This window comes from Sebastes fasciatus, chromosome 16 (assembly GCF_043250625.1).
Source record: "Sebastes fasciatus isolate fSebFas1 chromosome 16, fSebFas1.pri, whole genome shotgun sequence".
Lineage (NCBI taxonomy): Eukaryota > Metazoa > Chordata > Actinopteri > Perciformes > Sebastidae > Sebastes > Sebastes fasciatus.
Genome location: NC_133810.1, coordinates 2,529,049 through 2,553,454, shown reverse-complemented (window position 1 = coordinate 2,553,454; position 24,406 = coordinate 2,529,049). Strand labels below are relative to the sequence as shown.

At 40.3% G+C, this 24,406-nt stretch overlaps 1 protein-coding gene across 4 annotated transcripts; it reads left to right on the top strand.

Moving 5' to 3' along the window:
• Positions 1-292: 292 nt before the first annotated feature.
• Positions 293-23,084, top strand: trim37 (tripartite motif containing 37). 4 transcript variants are annotated; one of them, XM_074611769.1, is made up of 25 exons: positions 293-531; positions 1,787-1,862; positions 3,136-3,237; positions 3,762-3,802; positions 4,026-4,142; positions 5,510-5,597; positions 6,191-6,313; positions 7,151-7,274; positions 9,106-9,173; positions 9,760-9,884; positions 10,706-10,756; positions 11,683-11,764; positions 12,232-12,308; positions 13,006-13,185; positions 14,004-14,118; positions 14,220-14,411; positions 14,696-14,829; positions 15,182-15,264; positions 17,447-17,668; positions 17,889-18,197; positions 18,328-18,480; positions 19,486-19,702; positions 19,787-19,878; positions 19,982-20,128; positions 22,827-23,084. In XM_074611769.1, the coding sequence occupies exons 2-25, from the start codon at positions 1,842-1,844 to the stop codon at positions 22,829-22,831; spliced, it is 2,868 nt and encodes a 955-aa protein (XP_074467870.1). In that variant the 5' UTR covers positions 293-531; positions 1,787-1,841; the 3' UTR covers positions 22,832-23,084. The 4 variants fall into 4 exon arrangements, with proteins under 4 accessions (XP_074467870.1, XP_074467868.1, XP_074467871.1 ...); XM_074611767.1 differs by having other exon boundaries at positions 20,287-23,084; XM_074611770.1 differs by having other exon boundaries at positions 294-531; positions 20,018-20,128.
• Positions 23,085-24,406: the final 1,322 nt, after the last annotated feature.

The following is a 24,406-nucleotide window of genomic DNA, read 5'->3' as shown; positions in this document are numbered from 1 at the left end:
TTGATATTTCTGTTTTAATTTGCCTCTTTATGTTCTTGTCTTTGTATTAATTATCTTGTTTATTTACTATTCTGTTTAATTTCCCCTGAAATGGGCCATTCTGCATAATGAGTACTTTTACTTTTGGTACTTTAAATATATTTTGTTGCTGATATTATATAGTACTACCACCACTGTCCTCAGGTATCCCCTCTAGTTCTGCAGTCTGCAGTCTGTCCAGCAGGTGGCGGTAACGCTCCTTTAAACTGCCTGACAAACGCGACACAAATAAAATCAAGCGAAGAAGAAAAGCAGCCCTCTGATTGGTTATCGCTAGGGGACAGAACGCGTCACAGCCTCCAGCTAACGACTCATCTTCAGTTTATTGATAAAAACAGCCGTTTATCTTCGTTATTTCTGACTTTAAGAACAGATTATTGATGTTTAACTGTAGATAAAGCAGCACAGTGAACGCCTGCTGTGTGCTGGGACAGATAATGTAGTTAAATCTGTAGTTTATGAGGTGAAACAGACAGAAGAGTCTCTGTGAAGGTAAGAGAGACACCCTGCTAATGCTAACATGCTAGCATCACAGTTATACAGAGCCTGATATTATTATCTGATTATTCATGTTTATTTATGTTATTAAGCATAAAGACAGCTGGATAACAGGTTAGTTAATATCAGCTGATGATGCTGGGCCTTTAATGTTGGGTGGCAGTTTGACTACAAGCTAACAGGGATGTTTGTAGCTTTCATATAACATTATATGAACCTTTATTAATACATTAATACATTAATAAATATGTAATTAAATGTAGCAATAATAATATATATAACATTATCTCTACTTTTATTAATAAATTAATACATAAATAAATATTTCATTAAATGTAGCAATAATATATATATATATATATATATATATATATATAGCATTATCTACTTTTATTAATAAATAAATAAATATGTCATTAAATGTAGCAATAATAATATATATAGCATTATCTCTACTTTTATTCAAGGACCATATAAATGTCTTTATATATATATTACCATTGAATGGTTTGCATTTTTTCATCTTTCCTTCAATAATGGCTATTTAACAGAAATAAAAACAGTATAATTCAGCCTGAAATACACAGAATAAAACAATAAAACTGTGGTGCATTCATCAATCTTCATAAAAACCAAAACAGGCTAAACATAGTTAGAATTTAAGGTTGGTTTCATCTCATTTCTATACAATATGAACCTGTAAGAAGACTTGACACTTGTGCAGTTCATCACAGTGAATTGTATGTCTTCTTTTACTGTTTTGCAGCTGAAATGATTGATTTGAATTAACTTCTGCATTAGTTAACAGGTTAGTTATAGTTAGCTGCTGATGCTGGGCCTTTATGTTGGGTGGCAGTTTGACTATAAGCTAACAGTGATGTTTGTAGCTTTAATGTAGAATTATCTGTACTTTTATTTAAGGACCATACAAATATCTTTATATAAACTGGGGAAAAAAAGTTTGGAAACTTGTGTTTGGTGGATTATTTCTCTGTTGTTCCGATGCTAATGGTCATTGTATTTTACATCGTGGAAAGCCTGTTTATTTACCTTTGCAATGATGTCCAACTTGTAAGGATCATGCATTTGTGGGATGAGCAGCACAGCTGATTATGTGGGGAACGCCCAAGAAAAATTTGCCAAAATGCTCTGCCAATGGTAAATATGAAGTAGGCTGTGTCGAAAAAAGTGTGGACCCTGAATGCTTAAAGCACAATTAAAGGTAGTTAAATAATGCTTTTCTTTTTAGATCGCTGGCTACGACTTCTTTGATTCGTCCCTGAGATCAAGAACTTCAAACCGAAATGGATGAACAAAGTGTTGAGGTATGTATCTCACACACACACCTCAGGTCAGACCAACAGCTGGATGAGGAAACCACATAGAGGGTTGAGCCGGCTGTAGAGGCAAGAAGAGAGAAGTCAAAGGTCAAAGCGTTGTTTTAGACAACAGAGTGGTGGTTATATTTTAGCTTTGACCTGATCTGCTCAGATGTTTTTTGTGACCACAGCAAATGACTGAAGGCTGCTGCTTGTACTGCCATTAAAGGTAAAGGGCAACTTAACAATGAGTGTTTTTAAAGTGCCTTCACACATGTAGTCTGTCCCTGAAATGTTCAGGAACATTTCCTGCATGGGGTCATGTGTGCATGGGAGCAGGGATTGATATTCATGGAAATCTTTACCGCCAATTAGGGATGCACCGATACCAATATCGGGTATTGGGTCCGATACTGTGCTCATGTACTCGTACTCGCAAAACGTCACCGATACCATTTTACGGCAGCGTGACGTAAACCTCTCTTCACCATCTTTCCAAGCCGACCTAGAGCCGGTCGCGGCGCACCGCCTCGTATGCGCGACTCCCCAGCCTGCCGTGTGTCGCTCACACCCTCCAGCTGGCTGTTAACGAAGGTCTTTTGGCACAGAGAAGTACTCGTATCGGTACTCGGTATCGGCGAGTACCCAAATGTAAATACTTGTACTCGGTCTGAAAAAAGTGGTATCGGTGCATCCCTACCGCCAATTTTCCACCTCAAGACCTCGTATCATTTCAGGGAAAAAGTGTTGCATGGATAAGCAGGTAAAGGGTTATATTACGAAAGACGCTTTTGCATGGAGCGAGTGAATCACAAGACTCCTCTGATGACATATTTGAATCAGCAACTTGTTTACGGTTTAGCATTTTACGCCAATGATTTAATGCTTTACTCGCAAACTTGTTGAACATTAAATACGTTACAAGAACATTGGCACCGGACAAAAACAGCTCTGGAGATCTGGAGAATAAAACATATTTGTTCTTTTTAGCATTCAGTAGTTTGAAGTTAAAGCCAGACTGTAATCTAGACATGGCTCGAGTCGAACAAGACTCATGTGCACATAAGATTGTATCATCTTACTCTCATCTTATTAAGCAAACTGTACGATCCAACATGATCCAGTAAAACAGCTTTGCAATGAACCTGCTAACCTTTATGAATTGTACGATCGGTTCGGTTTTCTGTTGACACTGAGTCTGAATAATGTTGATTCAACCCTGTGGGGATTTATGCGGCTGCTGTAAGTGTCGGTGTCTCTCTCTCCCGTCTCCGTTCAGAGCATCGCCGAGGTGTTTCGCTGCTTCATCTGCATGGAGAAACTGAGAGATGCTCGTCTCTGCCCACACTGCTCCAAACTCTGCTGCTTCAGCTGCATACGAGTAAGTCTGTTCCCACCAGGCCAGAATCACAATATGTTCTCCCTCACTTACTGTAGGCCTGTCACGAAAGTACTACGTCAACGCGATAATAACGCTGGCATGGCCATTCTCAAAGGGGTTCCTTGACCTCTGACCTCAAGATATGTGAATGAAAATGGGTTCTATATCTAATCGCTAACTATTTTGATAATCGTTAAAGTCATTTTTTCATGCAAAATTTGCAGAAAATGCTGTTTTCAGCCTCAAATATGGAGATTTTCTGCTTTTCTCCGCTTTATATCATATTAAGCTGAATATCTTTAGGCTTTGGACTGACAAAACGAGACATTTAAAGACATCACCTTGGACTGGGATGGACATTTCATAGACCAAACGATTAATTTAGAAAATAATCGGCAGATTAATCGATATAGAAAATAATTGTTAGTTGCAGCCTGATTAATTTGACGATGGCAGTGTGTTTGCAGTGTGTTAACAGTGGCTGTATGTAGATGCAATTATCATTATTATGTGTTGTTTGACAGCGGTGGCTGACGGAGCAGAGAGCCCAGTGTCCACACTGCCGGTAAGAACCTGCTAGAACATCTAAAACCCTCCATACTGTCTGTCTATGTTCAGAGTGTGCAACTATAAAGAAACCATGACATCACATTCAGTACTTTATTACCATTTTGATTTATTTGATAGGAATTTGATTTGATGAGTACACGTAAAACAAAACTAGAAGGTTTGATGTAAAGTGTGTGGCTTGTGGTATTAAAATGTGTGTGTGCATCATCAACACGCAGGGCTCCGCTCCAGCTGAGGGAGCTGGTCAACTGTCGCTGGGCGGAGGAGGTCACCCAGCAGCTGGACACCCTGCAGCTCTGCAGCCTCACCAAGCACGAGGACAACGACAAGGACAAGTGAGCACCTCCTGCTACTCCTCCTCTTCCTCCGTCTTGTTCTCCGTCTCCTTGTCTGTCTCCTTCTCCACCCGTCTGTGTTCAGTAGGGTTGAAGGGTTGAAAGAGTTTTTCTCTGAATATTACCCCCCCCCTCTCCCGGCTCCGTAATTTATTTTATTTTTTATGAATTTACTAACGACTCAGTGATGACGCCCAATCAATCAATCAATCAATCAATCAATCAATCAATCAATCAATCAATCAATCAAACTTTATTTATATAGCACCTTTCAATCAAGTCAAATGCAAATCAATTGAAAGTGCCGGACAGACGATTGATAAAAATATAGTGTTAAAAATGGATTTAGAGACTAATGCACACCGAAACAACCAATATAAAGTTATACAAGTGAATAAGAAAGCAATAACAGATGGGTATTTAAGATAATAAAAGATAAATATAATACAAGGAAATAAAAATAACAATAAAAATAAATAAATACAAATTATAAAACTACACAAAATAAGCAGATTGTTTAAAAAATAATGACATTTTAATAAAATAAAATTGAATAAAAGAGATAATGATCAGCAATTAAACGTTGATTAAACTAAATAGAGTAAAATAAACACTACAATGATGATGATAAATAAAATAAGTATAAACAATAAAATTATAAACTTATAAACCACTACATAAAAGTCAGATTAAATAGATGTTTTTTCAGTTTACATTGAAACCCAGCGTTGCGTTTTTGCCACACTTGAAAACAAATCCCTCCAAATCATGTGTATTATACTTTTTTTTTTTTTTAAATATCAAAGTTTTCTATCAGTAAACATTTTTAGAATGAATTTGGAAAGTGGTTTGTCTTACAGTTATGCAAATCTTATTATTTTCCTGCCAAAAACGTTTCTATTATACAGTTTAGAGTCTGTTAGTGTTTGTCTACATTCAGTCAGGCATACTAGACAGTTTTGAATAGATGTTGCACCTTTGGGCATCGGAGCGTTGGTTTGGAGAATGCTTCTTTGTTTATCTGTATCTTCATCATACATATTCCTCGATACGCAAACATCCTGAGATGCTGCAGGTTATTGTCTCCAGGAGATGGGAGCAGATTTGGCAAAGATTCACAGGAATACCGAGATCTTAATCACTAGTGTTCATACTGTTGGTTTACACGTGTTCATCTCCCTCCCATCCCTCCTTCACCATATTCATCTCTGTCATCCTCTGTCTCCTGTTTTTATAAACTCTGTAGAATCACTGAAGTAAAACAGGCCAACATCTTTATTTCAAAGTTTACAAAAAGTTTCCAAGAATGTTTTTTTCTGTCTGTGTGACATTTTGGTGTCCTTGTCGTTTGATTATCCCGTTTGCAGATGTGATAACCATCACGAGAAGCTGAGTGTTTTCTGTTGGACCTGTAAGAAATGCATCTGTCACCAGTGTGCTCTGTGGGGAGGCATGGTAACGTTTCACTTCTTTCATTTCTAGATTGCATGCAAAGTCACAAACACCCACAGTAATCAGTTACAATTAACAATTTTCCAGGGAGTAAAAGTCAGGATGCAACTAATGATTATTTTTATGACTGAAATAATCATCAAACTGTGATATATTATTGCAGACTGAGCCACCCAGCAGTATATAAAGTCATTAAAATAGGCTCCAACTTTACCAGCTGCAACACTAAAGTGATGAACACATTAATGCATCAATATTTATAATCCAATACTATAATATATATTATTCTGAAATGGTCCATTCTGCATGATGAGTACGTTTACTTTCAGTACTTCAAGTATATTTTGATGCTAATACTTTTATACTTTTCCTTGAGTATGTTTTTGAATGCAGGACTTTTACTTGTAGCTGAGTATTTTTACTTTGTAGTATTGCTACTTGTACTTAAAAGATCTGAGTACTTCTTCAACCTCTTCATAACTACACATACAAAACCCAAAATATGAAATTTACAATGATATAAAACTCTTCACACTGGATAAACTGGAGAAACCAGAGACAGATTTGTGTGTTTGTTGTTGTTTGTTGTTGTCCAGCACGGCGGCCACACCTTCAAGCCTCTGGTGGAGATCTACGAGCAGCACGTGACCAAGGTGAAGGACGAGGTCGCCAAGCTCCGCCGCCGCCTCATGGAGCTCATCAGTCTGGTGCAGGAAGTGGTGAGGACGGCTTGTTGCTTTTACACAACAAAATAGTCGAGTCAAACTTTATGTATATAGCACTTTGATGCAGTTGAGTGCTGAACATGTACATATTCAAAATGAATACAAAGCAAGCAACAATAAAAATAAACATAATGTACCAAAAAATACCAAAATCTAACAGACCGGTGGCGATGACATTTACCGTTCACATTCACTCTTCTCAGTGGATGAAACCTCTCTGATATGGACGCCATATGAGCGTTCCTGTAGCACCACCCTCTGGTTAAATCAGGTTCAGGTTACTTTATTCGTACCCATAGAGCAGAGGTCAGCAACCTTTACTAGCAAAAGAGATATTTTAGGCAACAAAAAAAAAAAAATCTGTCTGGAGCCGCAAAACATGTGATCATTGTGATGAAGGTAACACAGTTTATAGTCTAAGTATATAGTATATAAGTCTAATGCAGTGAGGGCCAGAGAGACAATGTACTACGGAGTATTAGGGTCACATTGAGGGAAAACACATCTGAGATTTACACAATAAAGTCAGAATAATATGAGAATAAAGTCATAACTTTTTTTATTTTACAGAAATCTTTCTAAGTTCAGGTCGAGGTAGAAGAGTACTGCTGACTTCCACTAGATGGCACCAACGTGTTGATGTCTGTTTGTGTGTGTGGGTGTGTATTACTCATGTTGTGGGGACATAAATCTAGGTTAGTTTAGGTTAAGGTTAGGTTTAGGGTTAGGCGAGTAGCAGTTATGGTTAGGGTAAGTCTCCAGGAAATGAATATAAGTCAATGTAATGTCCTCTAAAGTGATGGAAACACAATGTGTGTGTTCTGGGGTCAGGAGAGGAACGTGGAGGCCGTCCGAGGAGCGAAGGACGAGCGTGTCAGAGAGATCCGAAACGCCGTAGAGATGATCATCGCTCGTCTGGACAACCAGCTCAAGAACAAGCTCATCACCCTCATGGGTAAGAAGACTCCTCACACACTGATCACTGCCACCATGCAGCTGTGTTCAGGCTGGCTTTATAAAAGACGCTCCTAAAAGGATTTATATGCTGGTTTAGTATTCATCAGTAGCTTAAAGGGGAACTATTCCCATTTTAAAAATGCATACAGGTTATTACTATGGTCTAAGACAATCCAAAAATATTAGTAAACATAATAATAATAGAATAAATAAAAATAAAACAAATATTCTGTGTGTCCACAATCGGTCTCCCGTTCATCGTCTACGGAGAGCTCCAGACTTTATACCCTATGACATCACAATTTTGAGATTTAGTTCTCTAGTTTTTTGGATTTGTGAGAGAGTTGTTCATGTTAACTAATATGTTTTGGACTGTCTTAGACCATATATATGAATAACCTGTAGGAATTTTAAAAATGGGTGTAGTTCCCCTTTTAAATCTTAACATTGAGTTTTATTAAACCAGAATTTAACTTAAATGTTTTTGTCATTTAGGCCTAAACTCTTAAATATCCTTAATTTAAATGAATCATTAAGTGTCACTTTACCGTAGAAGTCTTGATGGCAATCTTACTGTCAGATCTAGAAACCTTTCTGTAACTCTTCCAACACTAATAATACATACTTTAATTAAGTAAAAGTACTATTACCACACAGTAAAAATACTCTATTTCAATTTAAAGTCTTGTTACTTCAGTAAAAAATACATAACGCTGGCAAATGACCCCGTACATGTGATGGAGGAGTGCTGTTGAATGCAGTACATCGTCACATTGCAATTAAATGAGCATACTTTTAACCAAATCATTCCATAAGACCGAGTATTGTTTCTTCAAAATAAGGTATGATATTTATATTGAAATTGTGCACAATGTCCAAAATGCTTCAGCTTAAAGGGATAGTTTGGATGTTTTTGAAGTGTGGTTGTATGAGGTACTCATCCATAGTCAGTGCATTACCTACAGTAGATGGAGAAACAGATAGGAGTAGCAGCACGGGAGCAAAGCAACGTACTGCTGTGGACGGGTGGCAGCAGCTAAACGGATTTTAGACACCTACAAATTCAGTTTTAAAGACCTTTTCACGTCAGGCCTTTGACAAAAACAGTAATTTTATGTCGCAGGGAGGCAGCGGTAGACCAGCAACTCCCATGTTCTGCGAGGTAAAATGACTGTTTTTGTCCAAAGGAGTCTGGTGGCTTTCAAGAGAGCATAGATAATGGCTTCAGTTCCCCGTCGGAAAGAGCTGTCTGACAGCGAGGTAAAGCTGCTACCCCCGTCCATGGCAGTACGTTGCTTTGCTCCCGGGCTGGTACTCCTGTCTGTTTCTCCAAATTAGGGGCGTACCGACCTCCATCTACTGTAGGTAATACACTGACTATGGATAACTACCTCATACAACCCCACTTAAAAACATCCAAACTATCACTTTAACTTCCCTTGGAAATGTTCTGGATATTTACGGACCCTTTCCATCCCTAGTCGTGTCTGAATAAAACCATGAGGGGCATTAAAAGTAAAACGTTTCGTAATCCGTGTCTGAAAAGAGCTCTTGTTGACGCGAGACGCCGGCTCCACAATGTGTCTAGAGGTTGAGACCTTAACCCGACAGAATACTCAGACTCCCCGCTGAAAGCTGTCAGAGGCACCTTTTATAGCTACGGGGCCGACACACAGATGAAATATTTATCTGGACTGAGTGGATGCATGCACTCACTCAGCGCCCACAACCTGCACACCCGACCGCTCGCACTCACCAGCCTCCATCAGGCCCTGACATTCAACAGCACAAGCACACACTGAAAATAGAAATGCCTTCCTCCCCACCAGGCCAGAAGACGTCCTTGACCCAGGAGACGGAGCTGCTGGAGTCGCTCCTGCAGGAGGTGGAGCATCAGGTTGGTTCGGCTCAGAGCCTCCTTTCATTCAGCTCTGCTGCATGCTGTTGTTTTGTTAGGGGTGTATGCTGTGCTGTGTCCGTTGATTCAACACTATGGGGACTCTGTAAGGCTGTTTGATTATAATAGATTAAATCTTAAATCCCGCCATCAAAACAATTATCAGATTCTATATTTTAATAGTGAAACAGCTGTGTTGTAATTATTTTAATTAGGGCTGTCAAAGTAAAACACAACTTGTGATTTTTAGGTTGTAGCGGCTCAGTTTAGAGTGAAGTTACTGGTATCATATGAAACTATAAAACCTAATTTATCCATTGGTACCATCTGTGTAGCTAAAACGTGATACATCTTTGAATGAAGTGATGTCAACAGCATCTTTTTCTTCCGTTACTGGAGTAAGTGCCGGTGTACAAACCTCATATTAGTTACGTTGTCCTGGATGGTTCATTGCATGTATAGATGATAGCTGAATTAGCTTCAGTGGATGAAACTGTTTCCTTCCTCCAGGCTAAAAACATCATGCCATCATTGATGTTTTAGACACAACATGCTGATTATTGTTTTGTTTGTGTTTGTTGAACAGCTTCACTCCTGCAGTAAGAGTGAGCTGATCTCTAAGAGCCCAGAGATCCTGCTCATGTTCCAGCAGGTCCACCGGAAACCCATGCAGTCCTTCGTCACCACGCCGGTCCCTCCAGACTTCACCAGGTAACCTGCTCCGCTGTATCTCTTCTTTATTATGTGTTCCCCTTTGTACATGTTATGTACTGAACTAAGTAAGTTGTGTTTAGACGGAGAGATCAAGGGCATGTCTCTTGAAGTGGATTTGTTGGTAAATGCCATTGAAAAGGTTCCAAAGAAAAATCTGCTCAGCTATAGGAAAGGTCACACTCAGGCTCTTCGTCCAACAGGGGAGGAACCAAATATCTATTTAGCAAATATTATCATTATTTATTCAATCTTTACATTTTATTTATTTATTTGATTAATCAAATTTTAGACTGCAGAATGTCCAATAATAGTTTAAGATATTCAAATTCAGGAACTACTGGCTGCAAATATTCACATCTAAAAATGTCTGAAAAAAAAGACTGAAAAAAGAAATCTGAAAAATGTCGGGCAAAAAAAGTCTGAAAAAATGTCCAAAAAAAAGTCTGAAAATGTTTTTCGGATAAATGTCTGAAAAAAAATATCTGAACAATATCTGAAAAAAAAGTCTGAAAAAAAATATCTGAAAAAAGTCTGAAAATGTTTTTCGGATAAATGTCTGAAAAAAAATGTCCTAAAAAAAAAAGATCTGAAAAATGTCAGAAAAAAAAGATCTTAAAAAAGTCTGAAACAGTAAATTATATCAGTAAATATCAATGTTTGTAACCTTCCATAAAGTAGTTTTATGTCTGTGTCCAATGTTTACATGTATCTATTAAGAAATATAAAGGATGCTGCTTTGAGTGTTTAATGTGTTTGATACAGGAGAGAGAAGCCAGACGTATTCAGTGTGTGTAATCTTTCTTCCTGTGTGTTTTCAGTGAGCTGGTTCCTGCCTACGACTCCAGCACTTTTGTTCTGGTCAACTTCAGGTAAAAATCCTCTCCCTGCTTGTATTTAGTCATCACTGCTGATGCTGCTGCAGACCAGAAAAAATATGACCTCAGTGACCTCAGACCTTCAAAATGAGAAGGCGGAGAACAGTTCTGTGTTTACGTTTTCCGGGGAGCGTGTCAGCGGTTCAATAATATCATTACATCGTGCTGCTGTTGTACATGTGCTGTTGTTTATGTTCGTTTAAGTTACGTTATGTTGTGCTTCGTATTGTTTTACCGTGCAGAAATAACCACTGTTGCTGCTTTGTACATGTTGTGGAAGTCCCAGATATGTCAGAAAAACCAAACGCCGTTGTGTCTGCGTTCATAACGTCACCCGGCGGCGAGCTGTATTTACATACAGTATATGTATCTAGCAGCCACACGTCACTACTGCGGTATGAACCCAAAATAAACAGACTGTGCTGTGATTTAACTTCAATAAACGGATCAAAAGTGAAGCCGAAATAACGACATAATGATGCTGATTAGTAAAAAGTCTGAATTCATGCTTTGTCAAGTCTGTCACACAACAAGCAAACAACTTTTAAAATGCTCGTTTTCTGAACGGAGTTTGGATCGATCACTGCCGGGCTATGCTCACATTGAAGCTGCTCCATTAACACTCCATCTAGGAATGTTTTTCAGGGAGAGCGTCTCACATTAGTCTTACATTCGAGTGTAGCCTAAAATCTGTGTATCTGAAATGAACAAAGTCGACCACCATGAGGAGAAGATAACAGAGAGAGGAAACAGTCAGTGGGGATGTACTTCCACCCACCGCTGAGTGTATTTCAAGAGCTTTGTCCTCTTGAAAGTTGAGACTTAAACCTGGAGGACTCCCAGCGGTGCTCCAGAAAAAGTTTAGAGGATGTATATTGTAAACACTTGGTGATGATGTTTGTTGGTGTGTGTGTTTGTAGCACCCTGAGGCAGCGAGCTGACCCGGTCTACAGCCCTCCTCTACAGATATCTGGGCTCTGCTGGAGACTCAAAGTCTACCCAGTGAGTTTCCCTCCTTCTACTCATGTTTTCCATCCATTAAAGCCTGACTACTCTGTTCAGAGGGAGCCAAAAAGCAACTAAATCATGATTTTGACAGTTGTATTTCTGCGCTCTTCCAGACATTTAAATGAAAAAAAAAAATCTTTTTAATAGAAAGAATGAAAATAGACCTCATATTGTTCACTGTAAAGTTTACCATTTCTCATGTTTAAGTGCAAATGTCTTTTATCAGTTAAGAAATTGAAAATAAAGAGATGACTGTGTATCGATATCTTCACTTTGCATCTATATATTGGGTCGTTGATCATTGAATTGATATATATTGATCCAGATTGATGTATCGTTACACTCCTATTGGTTACTGTAGTTCTGTAAAGTTAAGAAAAAACATGACCGGCTCTCAAAAGCTTTTATAAAACAAGTGCATGTGTCTCAGTGATGGTAACTCTCGTACTGTGTCTCCTCAGGATGGTAACGGTGTGGTCCGTGGAAACTACCTCTCTGTGTTCTTGGAGCTTTCTGCTGGACTCCCTGAAACATCAAAGTAGGAATCATTTCTTCATAAATCTTTATCTACAGTCTTTGTCTTTAAAGTCACATCTGAGGTGAGGTTGAATTAATTAATAGAGTTCTAGACCCAAATGCTTCCGAGCTTCAAAGCTTATGCCGTTGCCATGGTAATCAACATCCACATCAGTATTCAAATGCATCATTTTTTTAATACATTTATTTTTATACCAAAAAATCCCAAATAGCACATAAAATAAAAACATAGTAATCTGACATTATTCATTACGCACCAACATTATTATTATGAGTTATTCTCCGACAGAAAGCGCTGTTTGTTCTGTGTGTAGAGTGTGTGTGTGTGTCTGGAGATGTTCTGGGCACTGAAACACGGCGGAGGAGATCGATAGACAGACAGTCTCAACAAAGCCAGGTCTATTATTTTATATGTTGGCATAAGCTACAGGATATTTATTTAATTTGTTTGTTTATAAGCCCACACATGAGCAAAAATATAGAATATTGCCAGCCTTATCATCGGTCTCTCTGCCTGCGTCTAAGATGACATTCAGTCGCAGGAACATATTTGTAACCTTCATGAAAAGAGGGTTCGGTAGCGTTTATGGACAGGAAGTCAAAGGTTTTCAGGAGAAAAGGTTACAACCTCCTGGATACCCCACTTCTCTCTACCCCTCTCGTTCCCTGTGTAGTGATGCTGTCTTTGTTCTGTGTAGGTATGAGTACCGGGTGGAGATGGTTCATCAGGCCTCAAGTGACCCGACCAAGAACATCATTCGGGAGTTTGCGTCTGACTTTGAGGTCGGTGAATGTTGGGGCTACAACCGCTTCTTCAGACTGGACCTTCTGGCCAGCGAGGGATACCTGAACATGCAGACGGACACACTGGTGCTCCGGTGGGCTCACACACACACACACACACATGCACACACACACAGCATCATCATTCTGTGTAGACCATGCTGATCATCTGATAGTACAGAAACTATGGAGTCATAGCAGTGCCTTAATAAAGAATAAATCTGCAAAAGAATAAGAAAATAAATGTGGGAATATAATGAGGAATAAATAAAATAATATATAAGTAAATAAAAAGTGGAAATATAAAGATAAAATAATAAATAAATGTGCAAATATAAGACAAATAACAAAATATAATAATATAAAATACAATATATTTTCATTTATTTGTTCCTTTATTTATGTATTTTTAAATAATACATATTTTTGCGAATATATTACTCTATTTTTTTAAATGTATTATTATTTATTTTTTTATCCCTTATAATTTTCCTCATTCTTTTTCCTCATTGCTTTTGCTGTTCTTTGAAAGGCCAATCTGTCAGTCAACCGGCTTTGGGCGGCCCTTCCTGCCCAGGCTGAGGAGTCAATTCCTGCACACATGAACCGATGCTTTTATTTTAAAAAAAATATACAGAAAAAATAGTTTAATTTATATGTAAAAAAAATAAATCTATATATTTTTTTATATATATATATATATATATATATATATATATATATATATATATATATATATATATACTTTTTTTTAACATATTTATTCCTCATTATATTTCCACATTTATTTTCTTATTCTTTTACAGATTTATTCCTTATTACGGCACTCTTATGACTCCATAAGAAACACGCATCAGAGCAGTTGTGTTGTCAAAGAGGTAACAGCGTGTTTTCATGTGTGTGTGCTGCACAGCTACCAGGTCCGCTCACCCACCTTCTTCCAGAAGTGCAGAGATCAGTACTGGTACATCAGCCAGCTGGAGTCGGCCCAGAGCGGTTACATCCAGCAGATCAACAACCTCAAAGAGGTACCGGACTGTGTGTCCATCTGAGTTGAGCTGAGTGCACCCAAACATTGTTCAAAGAAGAAGTGTGTCCGTATATTTATTAATATTATTTCTGATTTCAGAGGTTGGCCATCGAGCTGTTTCGTCGCCAGACGTCGCGCAGCTCCTCTCCCCCCGACATGAGGCTCGCTGCAGGCACCACGGCCTCCGAGAGAGACGCCCGCTCGGTGAAGAGCGACGACGACATCCAGACCACTTTGAGCAACATTAAAAAAGGCGAAGAAGAAGAGAGGACGCAGCAAGACGACTCTAATGTAAGGATGCTGCTCCAGAGACTGAGGTTGAATGTGGTTTCACAGAACACATTGTTGATTTATCAAAACGTAGAGACGTCCCAGTCACGTCCTTCTGATACTGTCTGATACTGTCTGATCCCGTATTTTGCTCTGAGAATATACATATAGTATCCTCCGTCACAGACTCATTCTGTGGATTATCTCGGGACATCCTTATCTCTATCTGTTTGAGACATTTAAATGGTCCTCTGTAAGATATCTTGAGCTTAAAGTGTGATCGCGGCGCCTCCTGTGTTGTCCAGGAGCTGTCGGACGGAGACTTGGAGGTGGACTGTCTGACCGAGGAGGAGGTGAACCCGCTGGATGGCAGCAGCACCTCGGGGAGCTCCACGGCCACCAGCAACACCGAGGAGAACGACATCGACGAGGAGACCATGTGAGTATATCTCACTTTCTCTTCAAGGTGCTAAATTCAGAGTATTAATATAGCAGCAAACAACGATTAGCTATGTAAAGATATAGAGGAGTAGTGAGTAAAGTCTCTCTCCCTCTGTGTCTATAAAGACATCACTTCCTGTGAACTAGAAGAACAATCTGTCATGTGTTTTATCACTGTGTGTTTAATACTTTGGGTTTATTATTATCTAAGAAGGAAAACTGGACAAACAATTCAATTTCAGGATAAAGATATTTTATAAGTTTCGAAGGAAATGAGGCAATTAAAACTAATAAAAGTTATAACCTCTGAATGCATCACTATTTATTCCTGTTTGTGTATGTTTGTGCAGGTCAGGAGAGAACGATGTCGACTTTATGGGGAACCTGGAGACAGAAGAAGGAGAGCTTCCTGATGACCTGGCTGGAGCAGCAGGTATATAAAACACACACAAATAATAAATATATAATCTAGTATAAATATATATAAATCCCACAGACTGGATCAAGTGAAAGGTCAGAAAAACATTTTATTTCACTGTAGGGTCCTTTCCATAATGTTGTCAGACACTTATAATAATAATAATCTGAGCCTGTCAGTGGTAAAAATGAGCTCTTTTAGTGGACGTACATTGACGTTGAGGAGTTGCCTCGAGCGATTACATTCCAGCAGCGTTCAGCGGCTGTCGGCTGCAGCGTTTCCCTTCAATACTGGACCAATTTCAAAAATAGTTGTCCCCATTAGTCACACAAAAACATTGTTAAATAGGATCCAGGTTGAAAAATTCCGAGGTCACCCTTTTAAGTTTCAAAATAAAGTTTCTCAGGAAATTGAGGGGATTTTACCCCTGAACTGCTGAAACACTGTTTTAATAGCAGGAGGGCTGCAATTAAAGATTATTTTCATTACTGTTTAGTCTACAGATTATTTTCTTGGTTAAAGGGACTCTATGTAAGAATAAGAAGTGTGCGCGCATGCACGTGAGAGGTGGAGCGAAAGCGTGAGGAGGAGCGCGGTGTGTGAGTGAAGGCAGGCAGAGGAGCAGAGACTCCGGTCCTGGAGACCAAAGCTACGGTCTCCCCCGCGTCCTCCGACCGCGGCCAACACTGTTTAACAGCTTCACTAGATACAACCAAGAGGTTTTGGTGCTTCACTGGAGTTTGTGTTGGAGTCTGAGTCTGAACAGCGGAGACACACGTGAGCGACCATGAGACACCGACCAGCAATGATTTATACGTGTAAGAAGTTACAAACAGTCCCTTTAATCATTTGGGAAAAAAAAGAAAAAGAGCCCAAGGTGATTTTCTTTTGAAGAATACAAAACCTAAATCTATCCAGACAAACAAACAAATCCTCAACGTTTATTAATCTGTAACCATCAAATATTGAATGTCCGGCCTCAGATAAAGGTCCTCGCTGTCTCTCCTCTGTTGAGGCAAATAAAAGCCTTCAGCCGCTGTTTGAGAATTTAGGGAATCAAATCTATTTGTGTTGTTTTGGCAGCTGTACAAGCAGAACGCAGTGATACTCCGCTGGGCTCTCAGAGCGGCTCCTTCACTCTGTGTGTTTGACTGTGTCGGTGTTGAAAGGCATGAAGAGGACGATGAGTCATTGTTGGTGCACTGAACCCCCTTTTGCAGCGTGCTGATATAGAAGCACTCGGTGTCCTGTGTGTGCGTGTACATGTGTGGGGAGGGTTGAGTCGAGCTCTGCCAAGTGTCGTGTTTTAAAGTAGGGCTGACCCCGAATGCTTCGAAGCTTCGAATCTATAACCATTGCCATGGTAACGACCTCCAAAATCAGTATTCAAATGCTTTTTTTTTTTTTAATGGTATTTGCTATTAAAACAATATAGTTTAGCCCCATAAAGCCAGCCTCAATGTTTAGGTTTTAATCCAGAAGTTTTGTCTGTAAAACATGTACTGAGATTGAGCTGATACCGGCAGCTGGAAAACAGCCAATCAGAGAGGTTCCCTTCTGTTTGACTGACTAGTAGAAAGCATGATAACAGAGGTTGATTTACTGAAGTCACACGATTTGCGAGTCGGGTTAGGGCTGGGCGAGCCGGTCTGTAAAGGGGAGACTCGTGGGTACCCATAGAACCCATTTACATTCACATATCTGGAGGTCAGAGGTCAAGGGACCCCTTTGAAAATGGACATGACAGTTTTTCCTCACCAAAATGTAGTGTAAGTTTGGAGCATTATTTAACCTCCTTCATGACCAGCTAGTCTGACATGGTTGGTACCGATGGATTCATCAGGTTTACTAGTTTCATATGACACCAGTATCTTCCCTCTAGCTTTAAAACTGAGCCACTACAACCTAAAAAATGCAAGATGTGTTAATGCGTTAAAGAAATTAGTGGTGTTAATGTGTTATAATTTGAACTTGTTAATTAAATGAACTGTGAAACTGCAGGCTGCAGCCACACTTTCTTTCTTTTGACGAAGACATTGACAGTCAGTATTTGGCTTGATGTTCTTCCAGTGCAACATTCAGCCACGTCAACACCGTCTTTTATAAGAGACATCGTTCCCTCACCTTAGATTATAACAACCCTGAATGAAAGTACAACCATTCAGTAGGTGAACGGTGTGAGCTCTGTGTTCTGCAGGAGGATCCCGCTCCAGTGTGCGTTCCATACTTCAACGCTCCGCTGTTGGTCGCAGTGGTAGCGGAGCGGCGGGCGGCGGCGCTGTCGGTTCGGGCAGCAGCAGCCTCCTGGAGATCGACCCGGTCATCCTGATCCAGCTGCTGGATCTGAAGGAGCGCCGCAGTGTGGAGACTCTGTGGGGGCTCCAGCCTCGGCCTCCTGTAACGCTGCTGCACAGCCAAGGTCTGTAGGCACACACTCGGTGTTTCATTTCTCTCTCCACCATCGCAGATATCAGTGATGTTTATGCCGTGTTAGAGAAACCATTCTGTAACCAAATACTGACAGATTGGATTCTTGATTTGATGACCTTTGATGTACTTTGAGCTCATTTTAAAACGGAGGAGAGAGTTTATTTTCTCCAGCTGCTCTCATTTCTTGTTGTTTCTTCTTCTTCCTCCAGCTCATCCTCACTCCAGGAAAGACCGAGAGCGGCGGCCTCAGGTTGTGCGACGATCCGCTCCAGACTCGGGGGTCCTGATCCGCCTCAAGGCTCAGATGGCCGAGGTTCGCAGCAAGATGTCCGACGTCAAGAGTCAAGTGCTGGAGGCTCGGGGGACGGGAGAGCCCCGGCCCGGCCCGTCGGGGGGCTTCGGTGCGGAGGAGGTTTCCTCCCACCTCGCTGACTCAGAGCTGTCGGCTTGTCGTAAGCCCGGTGAGCTGGACCTGCTGGGGAGAGCAGCTGCCGCTCGATCCAGGCCCGGCCGCCCCGGTGAGGACACAAGTTCTGTGAATAAAGTCGGAAATTTACAAAAACAAACTCACACAGATTTACAAGAAACTCTGAGTCAACGTCTAACGTGATTACATATTTGTCTCTTATCTGTTTATTCTGTTTGCAGCCAGGAAGTCTCTGTCTCCCGTCCTGGACAGCAGCAGCAGCTCTCTGGTGGTGAAGAGGAGGAGTCCAGATGAGATGGAGAAGGACCTGAGAGGAGCAGACGTGGCCTCAGAGCTCAGTCTGCATCTTAAAGACGGGCTGGGGGGTGCAGAAGGTCAGTCGTTCTCTAACTGATGTTACTATTTATTTGACTCAGACATAATATCACTTTATAAATTGAACACGGTAATCTTGTTTTGCAGCAACGTTAGCATTCATTTGGAGTCGTGTTTGCGTTTCTCTAATGAACTCCTGAAGGGAATATCCGTCTCTTTAGCTGTTAAAAGCTCCACTCTGTTCACCAGCTGGCCTCTAACTGTATGTGAACTAAAACAGTGAAGTTAGTGGGTATAACACCAAAACAATGAGCTTTAACACACAATCAAACTCCATGGAGCTGCAGAGTCAGATCGTCAGATATCAGCATCTTCAAACTGAGTTTCAAAGCGAGCGTGGTGGAGAATGATTTTAGATTTGGGGCACTGAGTGTCCTCAACTTGATCAGGTATGTACTTGATGTTCCTTGAAGTGTCTTTCCCAAATAAGCTCTACTTGTACCTCGCTCTTCCGCTCCAGCGTGACTTTAAATAGTTCCTGAAGCTCTCGTGGCTCATCTGTGATAAACTGTGGGTTGTTTTAGCACTACACTACATACTCCTCCTCCTCCTCGCTGAAACAGTGTTTACATCTAAGCTCCAGACATTGACTGTCCCTGTGAAAAAAAACGTTGAATATGAAGAGTTGTTACAACCTAATACCTCATTTAAATTATATTAAAGTCATCAATAGCAGCTGGGTTCAGCAGTCAGTTTACAAATGAAGCTTTGAATGTCTGTTGTCTGTTATGACCGACTTGATAATCTAAAACTATAATGACCTTGTTGGTTCAGATTGACCTCCGTGAGTCTGATGAGCCTTCAGTGTATCTGCCGTGTTCCTCCGACTGGACTTGATGGATGGTATTTCACCGTCTCACCGGTACATGAGCCATCCCGCCTCCTCCCACGCAGCTCGTTGTTTTCAGTCTGAACTCCCACTTTACTTTTTGTTTTCCTGGATCAAACTGAAAAACAAAACAAGACTCATGTTTTTCCCATCATGCCCCCTGTCTCTGCTGCAGGAGCGCTGAACGCCGACGGCCCCCTCGTGTCTCTGGGCGGCTCGTCGTCGTCGTCGGAGCAGCAGGCCTCCGCCGTCGCCGCCGCCGCCTCCAAGCAGCAGCAGTACTCGTTGGAGCAGCAGCTGTTCGGGGCCTCGGGGCCCCGGGACGACATCTTCTCCCTCGGGGGGCCGAGCTACATGACCGCCAGCAAGAACTGTGGCAGCAGGACCCTAGGGTGCGTCTCACATCATACACAGAAATACTCTTCTTGTCTCCGTCTCTCTGCCGTGACGCTCACAAAGACTCTCTCTCCCTGCAGGGCAGCCATGTTGGACTGCGAATCCGAAAGCTCTGGAAACTCCCATCATTCCTTGCTGGAGGGACCTTCTGCACCGCCGCAGTCAAATGAAGGTCTGTTTACCCTCCAACGGACAGTGATAGTAAACCTGTATTTTATTTCTATTTTGTCCTTTAACTAAAATTACTAGATAATGTTGAATGAATGTTTGCACAGGTCTGACGGTCTCCTCCCGTCTTGTCTCGTCTGTAGATCCGTCGCCGTCGGTTCTGGTGGCGGCAACAAGCAGCGACAGCGACACGGAGGACGAAGCTCTGCAGAGCAACAACTCTCGCTACGACAACCAGACTCCTCCCTGCTCAGGTAACGCACACACACTCAACATCCATCATAACACACACTCACATACAGCAGAGGTAAAACAGCTAAAGCCACTTCACACTTTGCGTGAGTTTTACGTTATTCCCAGACACAAGATTGAGAGTCATTCCTCCTCTTCTTCCTCCTCTTCCTCCTTCCAGGAGAGCAGATTCTGTCTGAGGACATGAGTCTGCCTGCCGACAGGTGAAACCCACCGCTTTATCCCTCAGCGGCCTCACGGCGACGCAATAACGGCGCGGAGACGACACACGCTTTATGTTACACCTGTAGAGTAGAAACTGCTTGTTACGCATGAAGTCAAAATGAAAATGACTCGCCTGATTGAAACAGAAACAGAAACTTTCTCTTGAATATGTTTAATATTTGGACCCCGACTGGAATAATAACCACGGCCAGTTGTTCAGGTGGTTGTGTGGCGTTAACGGTCCAGGTGACCACTTAACATCAATGTCATTATATTGTGTGAATGCAGTGGAACCGCCGCTTTAAGAGAACCAACATCTCACCTCTTTGAAAAGTGGACTTTCACCGTGTTATATTTATAATAAAGGATGTAAGTCAGTTCTTTCACGGCCAGTTCAGTAAAAACATGAGAGCAAAACAACCGACTGGATCTTTAGAAATGTTTAAGGCATAGAAACTGTTACTTTGCAAACATCAACCAGAACATGTTACCTGAGCTACAGAGTCACTTTAATCAGCACAGATCTGCACACCTTCTCAGTCTAGAAAAGCTTTTGTAAATCAAGTTTGCAAGAGTCTGAGGATAAACTGTACATAACCTGCAGTCAATAAGAAGCTGAGTGTTTTATAACGGCTTGCTGTCGATGTTTAGTTCAGTCTGTCTGAGCTTTAAGTCTCAACACCTACTCCACTTCCTTCACCCGTGTGTCCCTGCACCTCGGCGCCACAAACACTTTTATTCTCGCCTCAAAACGTTCTGTTTCTTTCTCCCCGGAGGTGAACCTCGTTTAGAGCTCATTTCTGGTAATTCATGTAAATGTCTCGTCTCTTAATGATAGCAGCGGCGGCAGCAGCCACCACGTCTGTCTTTATGTGACATTCGAAAAAGGTTAAACGATCACTGAATCACACGGATTATGAAAGTGCTGATGTCTGTGGGCTGAAACTTTGAAGCTCTGACTCCGTAACGACGTCCACGAAGGTGTTTTTAGCCTCGACGTCTGCCTCAGACATCACTGACCGTAGCGCGACATTCCCAGAGTGCAACATTCCCAGAGTCCTCATTGTAAGAAATATGTTAGATCAGGGGTCAGCAACCTGCGTCTCTTCAGCTCCTCTCCAGAGGCTCCCTGTGGAGTTATAAACATGGAAATGAATAACTGCTTTTTGTTTACATTTTCATTTTTATTGATCATTGTTGTAGGTCTATGGTACGACGGTACGACGGAGTATTAGGGCCACATTGAGGAAAAAAATAAATCTTATAAAAATTTCGAGAATAATGTCGTAATATTATAAAATAGTAATTTTACGTGTTATTTTCTTTTATTCTCGTAATATTAAGACTTTTTTTCTCATAAAGTTATGACTATTCTCGTAATATTACAACTTTTTTTCTCGTTAAATTATGACTTTATTCTCGTAATATTAAGACTTTTTTTCTCGTTAAATTATGACTATTCTCGTAATATTACGATGATTTTTCTCATAAAGTTATGACTTTATTCTCGGAATATTACGACTTTTTTCTCATAAAGTTATGACTCTATTCTCGTAATATTACAACTTTTTTTCTTGTTAAGTTCTGACTTTATTCTCATAATATTCTGACTTTATTGTGTAAATCTCAGATGTTTTTTCCCTCAATGTGGCCTCTAATACTCCGTAGTACATTGTCTCTTTGGCCCTCACTGCATTAGACTTATATACTATATACTTAGACTATAAACTGTGTTACCTTCATCACAATGATCACATGTTTTGCGGCTCCAAACAGATTGTTTTGTTGTTTTTGTCTAAAATGTCTCTTTTGATAGTAAAGCTTGCTGACCCCTGTGTTCGGGGCTATCTGGTTGACTTTTTCCAAATATCTTGTTTAGTCCTAAACTCATAAATATCCAATTAATTATCATAGAAAAGTGCGAGAATAGTGTATGATTGAAGTACAAGCGATGTCTTTGTTAGCGTGTCTTTCCAGTGGAAACTGTTGACGGCGTGTCCTGTGATTACTCAGAGACACATTGTCTCTGGAAAGAAATGTTTCTGATTTAAAATGTCATTTTATTTTCTTCCTGTGAGCACCACAAATTAAATTCACTTTAGCTTTATTGTGTTGTCAAGGAGGCAGAAGACAAAAACCATCTGCAGAGTTGTACTGTTTACCGCTGAAGGCAGGAGAGGGAGAAACGAACCCTTCAAGTTGATTCTCAAGAGAAGTTGACAGCAAAGGTTTTAAAAATCAGTGTAATAATTATGTAATGTGTGCTTTGTGCTGCGCTTGACGGCTTCACTGGCTTTTCTTCACCGATTTATTATCTTTTCACCTCAATACTCCCGACAAACACGTGTCAACGGCTGCTGCAAAAACGCTGCACAATACTGGGAGAAAGTAGAGTTTAGTTTAAGAAGCTTATTATTTAGAAGGTCAATTAATCTTTGGATGAAATGAATTAAACTATCGTAGACTTCTACAGTTTACCTTATAACTATCTTACAGTATAATCACATGCTTGCTGTACACGTGCCTGAAAGTGCATGACTTCATCGTCGGCTGGACTGAAGGAGGACGGACGTTCTTGTTTGCACCGAGACGTTGAAGTCGTCCGCCGGAGTGAAGTTTATTAACCTTTTCTCTTCTTTGTGCTTCTTGTGTCAAAAGCTGCTTTCTATTTTAAATGTTCCCATAATGCTCTGTGCATTATTTGATGTGTACATTTCCTTATTTAAATAAATCTAATGTTTTACGATACTGGAAGTGACCACGTTCTTGTGTCTTCTGTCTCCCTTTATCATGTCTGAATGTTAAAATGCAGAATTAAGATTTAATTATTTAAAGATTAAAGATTAAATTCTTGTTTTGGTTTTGGTCCAGCGAGCCGGTCATTGAAGGGGATTCTTTCACAACAATGACCTGCTAGCTGTACATTATCCCGCTTATTACACAGCTACTTACTGAAGAAATCAATCATTTCACACAAAAACGGTCCGCCAGAGTTTGAGATCAGAACTGCACCCATAGCAATGGTCTGCTATACATAGCGACGGTCTGTTATACATAGCAACGGTTTGTTATACGTAGCAACGGTCTGTTATACGTAGCAACGGTCTGTTATTCATCGAAACGGTCTGCTATACAAAGCAACAGTCTGTTATACATAGCAACGGTCTGTTATACGTAGCAACAGTCTGTTATACGTAGCAACGGTCTGTTATACGTAGCAACGGTCTGTTATACATAGCAACAGTCTGTTATACATAGCAACGGTCTGCTAGACATAGCAACGGTCTGCTAGACATAGCAACGGTCTGTTATACATAGCAACGGTCAGCTATACATAGCAACGGCCTGTTATACATAGTAACAGTCTGTTATACGTAGCAACGGTCTGTTATACATAGCAACGGTCTGCTATACATAGCAACGGTCTGCTATACATAGCAACGGTCTGTTATACATAGCAACGGTCTGTTATACGTAGCAACGGTCTGCTATACGTAGCAACGGTCTGTTATACGTAGCAACGGTCTGCTATACATAGCAACGGTCTGTTATACGTAGCAACGGTCTGCTATATATAGCAACGGTCTGCTATACATAGCAACGGTCTGTTATACGTAGCAACGGTCTGCTATACGTAGCAACGGTCTGTTATACGTAGCAACGGTCTGCTATACATAGCAACGGTCTGTTATACGTAGCAACGGTCTGTTATACATAGCAACGGTCTGTTGTAAAGAAATAGCAGAACTCTGATTGACCAATCAGAATCGCGTATTCAACACAGCCATGTAATATATATTTATATATATATATATGATATATATATAAATATATATATTATATATATTCTGGCCCATCTATGTAATGTTTATTGATGATATAGTTTAGTTTATTATATAGTTTTATGTAAGTAAAACAATTTCTTAAAGGTTTACAAATCATTTGGAAATCACTAACAAATGTATAAAATTATATAATATGTGCAAAAATAAACTTAATAGTTTACTAATGTGATTGTTATAATCAGCTATGATACAATATAGAATAAACATTATTAATGATCGTTTCATTGTTTA

Coding starts and splice junctions, on each gene's coding strand:
- trim37 (XM_074611767.1), top strand. CDS start 1,842: ATGGATGAACAAAGTGTTGAG. Junction 14,412..14,695: donor CGCAGCAAGACGACTCTAAT/GTAAGGATGCTG, acceptor TGTGTTGTCCAG/GAGCTGTCGGACGGAGACTT. Junction 15,265..17,446: donor TGACCTGGCTGGAGCAGCAG/GTATATAAAACA, acceptor TGTGTTCTGCAG/GAGGATCCCGCTCCAGTGTG.